Raw genomic sequence first — 14419 nt, forward strand, 5'->3', positions numbered from 1 at the left:
AAAACAAGCTTTTCTGAGTAACCTACTGAAGGGTTTGGTCAGACCAGCTTGGGCCCAATCCCATGCCCATCACTTAACCTCTGGGTGACTTGGGCGAGTCACCCAGCCTCCCTCTCAAACAGGAGCCCTGGTTTTTACCTTGCTGGTCGTGGCAACTGGCTTCCCTGGGGGGCTGACCCCAGTTCACCTGCCCATCGGGTTTTCCTGAGAGCAAACTGAGAGAGTGTTGTCGTTACAGTGTTCACAGTTAGAGGAGAAGGGGTGACTCGGCCAAGGCCTTATTCATAAGAATTTGGGAAAATGGTCTTTCAGGTGACACAGCACAGAACTTATCAGCCATTTGGGGAAAGCTGAGCATTGACGCCACACCCTTCACAGCCACGTAGCACATTTCGTGAAGTCTGGGCGGGGGTGGGAAATGACAGTGACTGACCTCGAGTCCACTTGGTGTCCTGAGGACAGTGCATGATGTGTTGGCCTGCTAAGCCGCCTCACCCTGGGGGGGCCAGACTGAAATTGGGAGGGTCCCATTTGACGAGCCTTCTCAGGACATCAAACGCGAGGTCACTATTTCCATCAATAAGGAAAAGAAACCATTCTTGTAAAAAGACGGAAGGAGAGACCTGAGGCTGTCTTCAGCCTGGCATCTCTACATGCACCGGAAGCAGCGGTGCTTTCCATATTCTTCCTATTTCTAAATGCTTCGCTTTTTAACGTAAGAAAGAGGTTACTCCGAGAAACTTCCATTTCACCCTTGAATGAAAGCTTCACATGGCTCTAATTTAGCATTGCATAGAGAATAGATGTTGTATTGAACACAGAAATGCTGTGGACCAGTGGATCTGCTTGCCCACGGAGGGCCCCTGAGGGCAGAGCGCCACCCCGCACTCTGGGGCAGGATGACGAGACACATCCCTGCCCTCAGGAAGCTCAGAGTCCAGCCAGAGGGGCAGACTGCAGAGGACTGAGTGTAAGGAAAGGTCAGGAGACCTCAGTGCTGCCTTGAGAGTGCAGGCGTGGGGTTTGGGGCCTGCCAGGAGGCTGGCTTAACCATGACTGCTGGCGGGTTTCCCAGGGTGGAGGGGGAGGAGCTGAAAGAGAAGGGGTGGGTCCTGAAATGCGCAATGTTTGCAAGTTGATAGGAGAAAAATGTTCTGAGATAATTCTGATAAAATAACTTTCCTACGGCCAAAAAGCAGGCACTTTTTGTATCATTACTTTGTATCTATACTTTTTATACCTATGCACGTGTAAGACAGTGTTTTGCATAAAGTGTATACTTTATGCCTCTGGAACTTTTTTTTTTAAGTAAACAAATTTTTCTTGATAGTGAAGAGAATCTGTATATAGGAAAAGAAAAGGTATTGCTGGACAGTTAGCCTAGTTTTTCCTATAATTTATTTTAGGGATACAGTCCTTTTTTTAGGAATACAAACACCAAGTAATATATTTGAGAGCCTGTTGGAGGTGAACAAGCTTGGGCACCTCATCTTTTAAGGCATTTTAGTAAGAATTGACATGTAAAAGGAATTTGTCTGTGGCCTTGAAAAGATGTTTTTAAAAATATGGATAATTCTTTGCTTTTATATGTAAACAGAGTCTGCTTTGAGTTTGTTCCTTATTAAGCTGATTTTGTTTTAGTTCACAGTTACCAACTTTATACTTAGAAAATGAAATCTCAGTCTCATAACTTTCTAATATACTTCAGTATTTTCTAGCTTTTTGCCTCCAAAGAGGCAGTGTGTGGAGAATTAATGTTCAGGGTCAGAGAAATAGAAAGAGCACTGAACTGGCATCGGAAAACCTGGGCTAAGGTCCCAGCTCTGTCACAGCCAGGATGAAAGCTTGGGCAAGTAACGGGGCCTCTCTGAGCCCGAGTCTCTCAGACAGCTGGGATGCTGTGAGGGAGGTTCATGTGTGGGTCTCTTAAACCATCGTGCCCGGGGCACGGTGTGTCCCAGGTTGGCTTCTCCAGGAAACAGAGGCAGAGATGAGGGTGCAGGAGGTTTACTGGGGCACGATGTCAGGGGCAACACCAGGAGTTGGGGGGAGCCGGATCGGGCAGAGGGGGGTCAAGTGGGGACACAGCTGCAGCAGGGGCCCCAGCCAACCTCAGCGCGCTCTGCAGCTGGGTGCCCCTGAAGAGTTGTCCCAGATGGAGACAGGGGCCAATACCCCGGCACCAACCCCTCACCGGCTGTGGGCTGCCTGAGGAGGGGTTGGACTAGGCAGGTCCTTTTAACCAAGGGCAGCTCCCTGAAAGGGTCTGTGCTGCAAGAAGGAGCGCCTTGGTCTTGAAGGGGTGTCTGGGTGGCACTCCATCCACAGCATCCATCTACTCCATCTACTCCATCCACAGTAGGAGATGAAGCATTGACTATGAGAACACTGCAGAGTTGAGTAGAGTCGGCCCTCCATATCCCAGGGCTCCACATCTGTGGGTTCAACCAGCCGTGGGTTGAAAATATTCGGAAAAGGACTTCCCTGGCAGTCCAGTGGTTAAGACTCTGTGCTTCCGCCACAGGGGGCGTGGGTTCCATCCCTGGTTGGGGAACTAAGATCCTGCAAGCTTCGCGAAGCAACCAAACAAAGAAAATTCAGGAAAAAAAAAAATTCCAGAAATTTCCAAAACAGCAAAACTTGAATTTGCTGCTCAATGGCAACTATTTTTGTAGCATTTATGTGGTGTTTACACCAATTTACATAGCATTTACATCACATTAGGTATTATAAGTAATCTAGAGATGATTTAAAGTACACAGGAGATGGGGAGGATGTGTGTAGATTACAGACAAATACCGTGTCATTTTATATAAGGGACTTAGGCGTCCAAGGATTTTGGAATCCAAGGGGGGTCCTGGAACCAATCCCCTGTGGATACCGAGGGACAACTGTATTTTTAAAAAATTGCATGTGTAGGAGGCCCAAATCCCCCAGGGGCAGGGCCCATCTGCTTTGTTCCCGGGTGCCTGCCCCCCGCATACCGAGGGGCACCAGGAAACGCTCAAGGGTGAGAGCAAGCGCGGGGTGCCTCTGGGAGCATTGCCTGGGGCCCCACCCCCTTTTCTGTGGCCAGGAGGATTACAACCACATCCACGGGGGCAAGTGGGCCGTGAACAACCTGCGGCTGTACCTGGAGAGCACCCGAGGCAGGGAGGTGACCGGCAAGCTGTTCGACGAGATCCACTGGGTCATCGTGCAGTCCCTGAAGGCCGTGGCGGTGAGTCCCAGGAGCGCGGGGGGGCGGGGCTGGGAGCCCCGGGAGCAGAGAGAGCGAAGGAGACCACGCAAGCCTAGCTAGAGTTTGGGATTTGGGGGTGCAGGTGGTTCTTTTGTTAAAAATAGCTGGGTTTTTTTTGTTTTTTTCTTACTTGAGGGTTTTGGGGTTTTTTTTTTAAATTTTATTTATTTATTTATTTATTTATTTATGGCTGTGTTGGGTCTTCGTTTCTGTGCGAGGGCTTTCTCTAGTTGTGGCAAGCGGGGGCCACTCTTCATCGCGGTGCGCGGGCCTCTCACTATCGCGGCCTCTCTTGTTGCAGAGCACAGGCTCCAGACGCGCAGGCTCAGTAATTGTGGCTCACGGGCTTAGTTGCTCCGCGGCACGTGGGATCTTCCCAGACCAGGGCTCGAACCCGCGTCCCCTGCATTGGCAGGCAGATTCTCAACCACTGCGCCACCAGGGAAGCCCAAAAATAGCTGTTTTTATGATCTCACCTCCTACACGTCTGCCAGAGGCCAGGGTGGTCTCGGGAAGGGAGAGGGGCCGGCTCCTGGCTGGCGTTGCTACAGCCATGGCCCTGAAACCTCTGCAGAAGGGCAGGGACCTCGTGACGTCATCATCGGCTCTTCTGTGCCCACTGAGTCGAGACTGAATATTTTGTCATAAGCTGATGCTTTGGAGATGGACTTTTCAGCAGCCTCCCTATTTTTAGGCTTCCTGCTTTGCTATTTCATAGACATTTAGGGCTGGAGAGATCCTCTCTTTTTTTTTACTCAAGTCTCATATCTGTTGGCTGGTTTGCAGTTTTGGTGTTTCGTTTCACCGTTCTAAAGCAGGTGTGCATCTATTTTGAAAGGAAAAGAAAAGAATAAACCCTGGAGCACCAGCACGCAGGCCACTATTTCTGGTGCAGATACCGGTGGGCAGACTGGAGTAGTGCCCACACACTGGAGTGGAGGGGCTGTGAAAAGAGCTTCACTCGCTGGAGTCGGAAACGTGGGGAGATTGCTGTTCTGGAGAAAGTGTGATGTGGGTTTGGCAGCGAGGTGGATGTGTGTGAAAATATTTATGTGAAACCTTCTCAGCGGAAGATTAAGGCCCTCTCTCCCCCCCCCCTTTTTTTTCCCCCCTTTGGCGGCGCTGTGCGGCTTGCGGGATCTTACTTCCCTGACCAGGGATTGAACCTGGGCCACGGCAGCCCTAACCACTGGACCGCTGGGGAATTTGCTCTCCCATTTTTATCTTTGAAAATGCCAACTTATACTAATTCCCCTGTACGTGAAAAGCTTTGTTGAAACAACTGTGTAAAGAAAATTATGGACAGGAAAGGTGACCCTTCAGTGGACACCTTGGCTTTCCTGTGTCTTGAATCGAGCTCTTCCTGTTTCACCAAGTGCTGATGAGCCCTGCCTGTGCCTTCAGTCTGTGTCTCGGGCCCACAGGGAGGACTCGACGGGGAAAAACCCAGGGTCTAGTTAGTCTAGTTAGCTGTTGGAGAGAGGCGTCTCAGGGGCCACGTTCCACGTCTCTCACCCCATGGAACCCATGCCTTGAACCTTGACGCTTGGGTGGGGGTCCTGGTGCAGATGTGTGGGGAGTCCTGGGCTCAGATTTCAAGCCGAAGCCACCATGTGCTGCCTGGCGACGTGGCACAAGTGCCTGCCCTCCGTGGGCCTCGGGGGTCTCCTCTGTGAAATTGGGATCTCGACCCTGATGTCTCGGGCCGGTTGTGTGAACACGCTCCGCGGAGGCTAACTTACGGGCTGGGAAGGTAAATGGCAGCGGCTGTAACACAGGCGATGTGGGAGCCTTAGTGCCTCCGCTCCCGTCCTGGCCTGATTGGCAGAACTCTGAGAAACAGTTGGCTGTTTAATCAAGAAAACGTGTGTCCTGGCCCCGGATATGCAGCCTGTCTCGAGGCTGGATCCTCCAGGCGCCTCTGAGCATCTTCTCCTGGGCCTCAGCCTCCTGAGCTGAAAAGCTGTTGGATTTCTAAGGCTCTGAGGCTTTGGGGAGCAGGGATTTATTTATGCAGTTTTTATTAATTTAGCAAATATTTGGTCACCTTGTTTTTACCAGGTTGTTGCCTTCGGGGAATCTAGGGGAGAGGCAGGCAGGGAAACAGGAGGCTGCGGTAACTCGTGAGGAGGGCTTGGTGCAGGGCGTGGACCACGTGGGGGGCCCACGGAGAAGCTGAGAGGCAGAGCTGGGGAGCAGAATGCCCAGAGGGCCAGAGACAGCGGGGCTGGGGGATGACAGAGGGTGAGTGGCTTTCCTCTGTTCCCTCTGTGCTGCAGAGGCTTTGGGGGACAGTGGTGTGTGTGCTGGCCGGGTTAGGACACCAGGCTTTCAGTGGAAATGCAGCAATTCCACTAAATTTCCATGTGATGAAACAGCCCCCCAGCCTGGTTTTCCTCCAGTGAGTGGGACTGCACTGGGCTCTCTCCCCCTTAGACGTTTCCTGTTCTAAATCCAGTGTTTTAGGGAGAGTCCACGCATCCACTAATGTATGAATAGGCCTCACCATCCTCACGGTCGTGTCTGTGTGCTTCCCCTCGCTGTGGGGTGCATGAGAGTCCCCAGGGAGTGCGTAGCACTGCTGCTGGCTGTGCCTCTCCTGGAGGGTTTAATCCAGGCAGCTTGGGCAGCCTGGAAATCTGTGTTGTAAACAAGCGGCTGGTGGGTTTTTTATGCACTTGGAGAACAGTTTTTGAAATGGAATTAAAAACTGAGAAGAAGGGACTTCCCTGGTGGCGCAGTGGTTAAGAATCCGCCTACCAACGCAGGGGACACGGGTTCGAGCCCTGGTCCGGGAAGATCCCACATGCCACGGAGCAACTAAGCCCGTGCACCACAGCTACTGAGCCTGCGCTCTGGAGCCCGCGAGCCACAACTACTGAGCCCATGTGCTGCAACTACTGAAGCCTGTGAGGCTAGAGCCCACGCTCCGCAGCAAGAGAAGCCACCGTAGTGAGAAGTCCGCACACTGCAACGAAGAGTGGCCCCTGCTTGCTGCAACTAGAGAAAGCCCGTGCACAGCAACGAAGACCCCAAAATAAATAAATTAATTAAAAAAAAAAAACCTAAGAAAATCCAAAATTTTTAAGTAAATGGATTTGACTTTTGACTTTTGTCACAGAGAACAGAGGTTCATACGCTGCATCCCGAGGGGTCTGTGAAGGGACTGACAGCCTGGTGGGCTCTGGGTGTGTGTGTGTGTGTGTGTAAGCCGCACAGGCCTGAACTCTGGGTGCCTGGGCTTGGAGCTGGACTTCTGTCCACTCTGAGAACAGTCTCGTGCCGACGGAGACGTTCATTGCTGGTCGTCAAGCCTCTGATGAATGAGACGTGGAGACAGTGATTGCTTCACGAACCCCCTTTCCATCCCTGACCTTGCGGGAGGAATACCGGGAGGAAGGGGGGAGAGGGGAGGGCGGAGATGGGGAGCCGCTGGTCACAGGAGTGAGCCGCTGGCATCACCACCGTGAGGAGGGTCCTGCCGTTTTAACGTCCCGCATCTCCACGATGTGGGTCTCGGCTGGGCCCCCCAGTTCTGGCTCTGTAACCCGCCGGTCCTCTCCCTGCAGCCCGTGATGAACAACGACAAACACTGCTTTGAGTGCTACGGCTATGACATCATCATCGACGACAAGCTGAAGCCCTGGCTGATCGAGGTACCCACGCGCTGCATGCCCGCGTGCCCGGTCGCCCCACACCCTCCCGGTGCCTGTGCCTCGGGCTCCGCGGCCCCAGCCAGATGTTTCCCAGGCCGGGGTGGGCGCGGTAGGACGGGGGCAGATGTTCAGGTCTGACGGTTTGCTGATGGTTGGGGAATACACACTCCCGGTCTGTCACCTCCGGCGAGCCCAGCCCACAGGGCCCGAGCCATCCTCCCCCTTCCGAATGGGTGCTTCCGGGTGAGTCCAGGTCCTGGGGCCCGGCCCTGTCGGACGCTGTTCCCATTCAGGAAAGGAGCTCACAGACCCAGAAACCCTTGGGAGGCGGTAGCGTTCTGTCCGGAAATAAGGAGCGCTATCCTCTTGGGAGGAAGGCGTAGTTTGGAAGTGGACTCATCTGCCTGTTTCAAGGCGTAGACAGGATGTAGTGATGGCTGTTCTAGAAAGGGCGAGGTGCATACACCCTTTTCCTGATGATGGTGGCAGCGGGCGCTGGCACACCCGTCTGAGGCCCTGACACGGAGCCCACCTTGCCGGGTGGTCCTGCTTTGCTCTGCTGCCAGGAAGAGGGGCTCGGGCCTCTGAGAGGCGCAGGGCTGGACGGGCAGAAAGGGTGCAGGCTCCCACTCTGGTGACTCATCTCCCCGCTAGTGCCCCTGAGTGCCGTGTCCTCTCACCACACCCATGTGGACGGGACGGCTCAGGCCCTTTAGCTCAGTCCTGTTTCCAGCCAAAGCTGAGTCACAAGAGCAAGTGGCAGTGAGTGGTCCCTTGTAGGGGGGTCAGTGGGGGCCCTGCAGGGAGCTGCCAGGAGAACCAGGTTACGGGAGGGCAAGCTGTGTGTGTGTGTGTGTGTGTGTGTGTGTGTAGATAAATGTACATATAGATAGACAGATAGGTCAGTCCTTAGATATAACATACTTATGATTTCTTTTCCTCCATCTTAAACAGAGTAAATAACTTGAATGGAACTCAAGCTTTCCTTGATGAACTAGGATCTTAATTGTGAACATTACTTCTAAAATAATAACAGGTCTTAACTGTAGCATATTTGTAATAAGAATTACAGTATTATATGATCAGCCACAGTGGTAATTTCAGGGGCACCTGAGGTCTACCCTGCTGGCGGCACAAAGACACAGTCTGACTACTGAGGGGGGAAGCCTGAACAACTTGCACATTTGCTGTCTCTTCTCTCTCACAGCCTGAGAAAACAGCCCACCAATGTCATTACAACTGTGCCTAAAATAAGGGTAAATAGGTGCTGACTGAGGGCCCGTGGGACTCTCGGCGGAGTAAATGGCCACATTTTAACGCGTGGATTTTGTGACTTGGCTGACCTCCTCAGAGGCCTGGATGGGCTCCTCGCCTGGTCAGAATGTTGCTTTGTTGGTGAGGTAGTACTTACTCTCTCAGCGGAAGGGGTCCTTTTTCTTTTACTTCAACCCACGATGCTGCTTGGTCAGGATCATTGGGTCACTGATTCCAGCAAAGCCCTGGGCAGCTTTTGGTGCTGAGGACAGAGCTCATCACACAGGTAGACGCTGAAATTACATTTGTGATGGATGTTGACCTACGATTTTTATTTGCGTGGTGACGGATTTGTAGCTTCTGTTCCTAATCCTGTCTTTAAATATCGTTTGTATTTCACCTAACAGCTAATGAAATAGATCACGAAATGCTCCCTGAAGGTGTTAGGTATGAACAGTGTGAATCACAACCTTATCTGCGTTGCGGGGCCCTCGCTCCAGGCGAGTAAGTGGTCCAGCCAAAGGATGTGTTCTCTTTCCTCTCGTAGGTGAACGCGTCCCCATCCCTCACCTCCAGCACTGCCAACGACCGAATCCTTAAGTATAACCTGATTAATGACACCCTCAACATTGCCGTCCCTAACGGCGAAATTCCAGACTGTAAATGGAACAAGTCACCCCCAAAGGAAGTCCTTGGCAATTATGAGATTCTGTAAGTTTGTGTGTCTGTGCAGCTGGCCTCGTGTGTGTCAGATTGGGGGGGTACCAGGGCGCAACTGGAATTTTCTAGGTACATGTGGACTCACCTTATCGGGTAGAGTATTTTGTTTTTTGGTGTTATGGGATCGATCTTGTAGCAGACAAGTGTTTGCATGCTGAACCAGGCCTCTCTCTAGTCTTGTGCCTGAGTAACATTAACGAAGCATTTGCCACGTTTGCTGCTGGGGCAGCAGGAGCTGGTCACCTGCCTTGGAGCAGAGGCTGGCCACGCCCTGGTCCACCCCGAGAGCTGTGTGACACTGAGGAACTAATCGATGTCTTTGAGCCTCCGTGTGTACATCTTTTTAAATGAGGATAATACGATCTGTCTTACAGTGTTGAGAGGAAAAGAAATGTAGCATTTGAGGGCTTGACTCACGTGTTGTCACATTTCATGTCTCCAGCAACTTTGTGAGGTGAGGGTTGTCAATGGCTCCATCTTACACGTGTGGAAACAAAGGCTCAGAGGGGTTACGTGGCACGTTGGTAGTGACATAAAGCGGGGGAAGGTGAGAACCCATCAGGAGGGCAGTGGTCGAGCAAGTCCAATTCGTTCTCACCGTAGAAGAGTGAGTGGACGTTAAAAGGACTGACCTGGGGCTGTGCCGGGGGCCCGGGAGGAAAGTGAGCTGCAGGAAAGGGTGCCTGATGTGGTCCATGTGAAACGGGCAGTGGTCCCGGTGCCCCCTCCCTCGGTGTGATGGGCATTTCCACGTGTGGTGGCTGCTCTGAGAGTGGACGGGCCAGGAAGCGTGGAGGGACACGCGTTAGGGTGTCAGCATGGACACCACTGCTGCAGGGGTGTGGGCTGGGGAAGGGGAGCCAGGAAGAGAGGGAAACAGCACCCAACTCGAAGGACTGAATATGCTAGGATCACGTTATGTGATTCTGTAAAAGTAAACACGTACGTTTAACTTAACATTTTTAAAAAATGAAGAAGTGGTGAGTGAACTTTACACAGCGCACAGATCCCAGGCTCTTGGCTGGTAACGCTGCTGCCATGTGGACGTAAGTGTGCAGCCCGGGGAGGGTGGTCGGGAACCGAAAGGGCGACCAGTTGGCCGGTCGGTTGTGTCCTCCAGCGCGTCTGCCGCGCAGGTGGGGTAGAGAGTAGGCAGAGGGTGGAAGTGCCCGGGGTGGGGTGCTCGCCAGGTGCGGGAGAAGGGCAAGGAAGCATCAGGGTGTGAGCAGATGAGGACAGTGCGGGGGTGGGTAGGGGTCATGGGGTCAGGGGTCAGGGCTGTAGGACAGTAAACTGGGAAGAGAAGGGGCAGAGGTCAGAGTGAGGCTGGCGGCCAAGGTTTTGCAGGGGCTGTGGTCCCCAAACATGGCAAGGTCGGGTGCCCTGGGAACGGGGCTGAGCTGGGGTGGAGGACAAGGTCATAGGAGAGGGCAGTAGGTCAGGGAATCGGGGTCCCATCTGTTTGGTCACTGCGGTCACCAGCAACAGGGAGCCGAGAGCCTGAATCTTAAGGAATTAGGGGCAGTGACACGGAGGATTAGAGGTGACCAACAAGGCCGGGTGAGGGTGGTGAATTCTGCTGACCTGGGAAGGAGGTTTGCGGTGGGAGGGTCTCCTCCAGAGTGGGAGAGAAAACAGGCCCACTCCAGGGGCTGCAGGGGAAGCCAGGTTGCCGAGCAGGAAGGTGAAGGGGACCTTCCAGGATGAGGTGGAGGATGGGGGGTGCGCTGTCCATTGCTGACGATGGACAGAGCTCTGAGTGCACAGAGGGAGGGAGAGTTTGCTGATGGGGCCAGGATGGGGCCTGTCCAGAGCCTCGGGGGTTGGCATTGTGGGCAGTGCAGGGTGACACGCGGGTGACGGACGTCAGACTCTGATGGAGGGTCTCGTGGGCCCAGTCCTGAGACAGATGGGGGGCTGTGTGGGGAAGGAGTCTGGCCAGGGTCTGGTGGGTCCGCCTTGGTCGAGCTGAGGGTGGCGGGGAGGCGGGCTGTGGGAACCCTGTGGGACCCTCTGCCCTTATCAACCCATTGCCTCCTTGAGGGAGCGGGCAGACGCTCCATTTCCAGTTGAAGACGCAGTGGTCCGAAGCCTCAATGCTTTTACTTGGAGAGACAAAAAGGTGGGCCCCCCTCAATCCGTTCAGCCACCCTCTCCCCAGCTGAGGTGATAAGGAAAGCTCGAGCGCGGGGCCGACAGTTCTGAATCCTTCCATTCAGGACCTGCTCCCGGTGCTTCAGAGGGCCTGTCAGAGCCCCGGGTGGGCTTACAGCCCTGGGGCCGCGTGGGGAGGGCCCCGAAGTCACGGGCCCCGCCCTGTCCTCCTGCCGTGCCAGCCTCTCTGCATTCCGCTGCGCTGCGAGCTCACAAGAGCCCTTCAGAGCGTCCCAGCCAGGGTGCCGGCGCCCCTGGTGTGGCACCCAGAAACAGGCGCTCTTGCCGCTGCCCCAGCTCGCCGTCCTGGCCTTGGGGCCACGGGGCCTGGCACTTTGCATCTGCTCGCTCCGGGGCCCAGTTCGGAAGGTGCCCATTCTACTTTTACGGCCTTTCAAAAGAGAGATGCTCTGAACCCTGACAGTGAGTGGATTCTGCCTGTCGAAAGGCCAGGAGAGCAGCCTACCAGCACAGGAGGGGCCTGAGAAGAGCCATCCGGTCTCTGACTCTCCTCCACGCCTGCTCTGTCCGTGGGCACACCACCCCTGGGAGCAGCCCATCCCGGATGCCAGCTGCTTGCCAAATGCTCATTTCAGTTTGTTTTGTTTTTAAGCCGCACAAATACCCAGTGAAACTGGGAGCCCACCTGTGGGTCTCCCCTCTGTTTATTCAGCAGATTCTTATTGCACACCACCCCACGAGTGAGATGCTGGGGAGGACCGTGAAGCAGACGGGGGGCGGGGAGGGGTCACTCCAGCCCTTTGGTCGGTACTGCAGACACGCACAGGCAATAGAGTGATGACGTATGAACGGGAGTCCCCAGGGGAGGGGAGGGGCCAGGGCGGCTTCCGGGAGAGCCCCCCACAGGCAGAACCGCCAGTGTCCCTGGGGAGTCCTCTGTCCAGCTTCGTCTCTCTGTAGGGAGACGGGGAGGAAATGGGGGTCCACGTGTTGTGGTCTGACATCTACGTCCGGCAGAGGGAAACACTGTTGTGCCTGCCACGTAGATAACACTCAGTGACTGGCCTTCCTCCTCCCTCCCCTCCCCTTTCAGCTCCCTTTGCCACCAGAAGCCCAATGCAGAAATGTGTTCTTCAACCTCAGAGGCCTCTAACCCACAGATTTTGACTCTGGGAATGAGCTTATAACGGAAGCACACCCTCTTCCAGAAGTCAGCAAGATGTAGCTAATGCAACATAACTGAGCATCTTAGTACCTTTTGCGTTTGATGTGAACGTCTTCACACGTGTAGCAGAGGCTCCTCAGGGTGTGGTCAGCAGTGATACCTATGCACGCACTTCAGCAGTGACAGGAACTTCACACTCTGAGCTACAGGGTAAAAAGTTCCGAATTAGGAATCCGGACTCCTGGGTTTTATTTAATCCTACCTCTGCCGCGTACCAGCTGTGTGACTTTAGCACACTGAGTAAATCCCTCTGAGCCCCACGTTCCTCAGACAGGAAGTGGGAATCATAATGCCTCCTGGTCTGAGTCAGGAGGGTGATGTGAAGCCACGGCGGTGGGGGGGGGTGCGGGTAGGAGACCCTGTTCGCTGGAGCCTGCGTGGTGCCAGGACCCACAACAGGGGCTGCGGATTTCACCACCCTCATGGGACCCCCAAAAGAGGGGCCCCACCCCAGCAAGAAAGGATCACCCAGATGCCAAAACGGTCAGGGGCGCTGAGGTTCTAGGCCAGTTCTTTCTTTTTTTTTTTTTTATAGATTTATTTTATTTATTTATTTTTTATTTTTTGGCTGCGTTGGGTCTTCAGTTGCTGTGCACGCTATCTCTAGTGGCGGCGAGCCGGGGCCACCCTTCGCTGTGGTGCGAGGGCTTCTCATTGCGGTGACTTCTCTTGTTGCAGAGCACGGGCTCTAGGCTCGCAGGCTCAGTAGTTGTTAGGCCAGTTCTTTCTGATGCAAAAGCCCAGGCTGTACTTTCTATCCAGGCGGTGCTTTAGCGCTGCACCAGCCTGATGCAGGAACGTTGGTGGGGAGGAGCCGGGGAGGGGGGCGGGTCACAGCTGGTGGAGGCGGCACTGGCCTTGCCTGTGAGCGAGCTGCAGGGCCTCTCCCTGTCCTGGCCTCCTCCTGCGCAGGCCACTCACAGCCTGTGCCTGTCTGAAACGGAGTCAGTCATCGCGCCCCACAGATGCTGAGCAAGGTGCTGCGTGTAAAGTATTTCCAGACCTCACTCCTCTCCCTCGCTCCCCGGAGGTCTCTTTCCTTTCCTTGGGGTCATTGCCAAATTCAGTCTGGTGGCCTGTATAAAATGTCAGCTGCAGGGGGTGGGGACCGCCCACAGTAACAGTTTGACGCGGTTGTACTCGTGTTCCATGGCCTGGGGCGGTGGTTGGTGGGCTGGAGGCGTGTGGGACGGGGCCAGGCTGCTTCTCCGGGTGACAGGCCTTTGCCGCACCGCAGCCACGGCGACACTGCCGCTGAACCCTGGAGATGCTTCTCTGTTTCTAGGTACGACGAGGAGCTGGCACAGGGCGACGGGGCTGACCGAGAGCTGAGAAGTCGGCCGGGCCAGTCGCTGGGACCCAGAGGGGGCCGATCTAGAGACTCCGGGAGAAGCGTCCTCACAACCTGGAAGTGACCACCAGCGAGAGCAAGACTCCAGCCTGCACCCACCCTTGCTGAAGACCTATTTTGGAAACTTCCTTTTTCTAGAGCTTTTTTCCTTTCCTAAACCCTGTAAATAAATAAAGGCATTTCTTTGGAAGGTTAAGGAGCCTATTATTGGGAAGAAGTCCCTGTTTCTCCTTTACTCTCACACCCACAACACTGACAACAGATGTACGGAGATTTTTCCCACACCAAGCAGCTCTGCTGCGGCGCTGGGTGTCCTACCGTTTAACTCAGTTCTGACGCTGTCTGCCTGGAGTTGGAGTCAGATCCCACAGGGTAAGGCCTCAGTCCCACAAGACTGCCCCCACCGTCTCAACTTCAGACGCCAACCGCAAGCCCACGCTGTTAACTGTGCTTCTGACCAACTGGCTGCAAGTGGGAGGTTCCCACAACCCTATCCTTGGGTTCAATTAATTTGCTAGCGGGGCTCTCGGAATTCAGGAAAACAGTTTGCTTACTAGATTACTGGTTTACATAAAGGATGCAACTCGGGAAAAGCCAGATGGGAGAGATGCACAGGGCGAGGTGTGGTTGAAGGGGCACGGAGCTTCCACGTCCTCTCCGGGGGCACCACCCTGGACGCTCTTCGGATTCCGTAGTCCGGGGATATTTATGGAGGCCTCGTTACACAGGCATGATTGATTAAATCATTGGCCATTGGCGATTGACTCACCCTCCGGCCCCTCTCCCTTCCTCGGAGGTTGAGGTGTGGGGCTGAAAGTTCCACCCCTCCAATCACGTGGTTGTTGGTTCCCCGGGCA

At 54.3% G+C, this 14419-nt stretch overlaps 1 protein-coding gene across 10 annotated transcripts in view; it reads left to right on the plus strand.

The window, feature by feature from the left end:
- TTLL1 (TTL family tubulin polyglutamylase complex subunit L1) overlaps positions 1-13758 on the plus strand; it is a 36885-nt gene extending 23127 nt beyond the window's left edge. For all 10 annotated transcript variants that reach the window (XM_061204279.1, XM_061204281.1, XM_061204289.1 and 7 more), the window contains 4 exons: positions 3077-3220; positions 6811-6897; positions 8699-8862; positions 13497-13758. In XM_061204279.1, the coding sequence (XP_061060262.1) occupies positions 3077-3220; positions 6811-6897; positions 8699-8862; positions 13497-13626 (525 nt within the window). In that variant the 3' untranslated portion in view covers positions 13627-13758. The remainder of the gene's footprint in view (positions 1-3076; positions 3221-6810; positions 6898-8698; positions 8863-13496) is intronic.
- The last annotated feature ends 661 nt before the right edge of the window (positions 13759-14419 follow it).

The sequence above is a fragment of the Eubalaena glacialis genome, chromosome 11, assembly GCF_028564815.1.
Source record: "Eubalaena glacialis isolate mEubGla1 chromosome 11, mEubGla1.1.hap2.+ XY, whole genome shotgun sequence".
NCBI classification, from domain to species: domain Eukaryota; kingdom Metazoa; phylum Chordata; class Mammalia; order Artiodactyla; family Balaenidae; genus Eubalaena; species Eubalaena glacialis.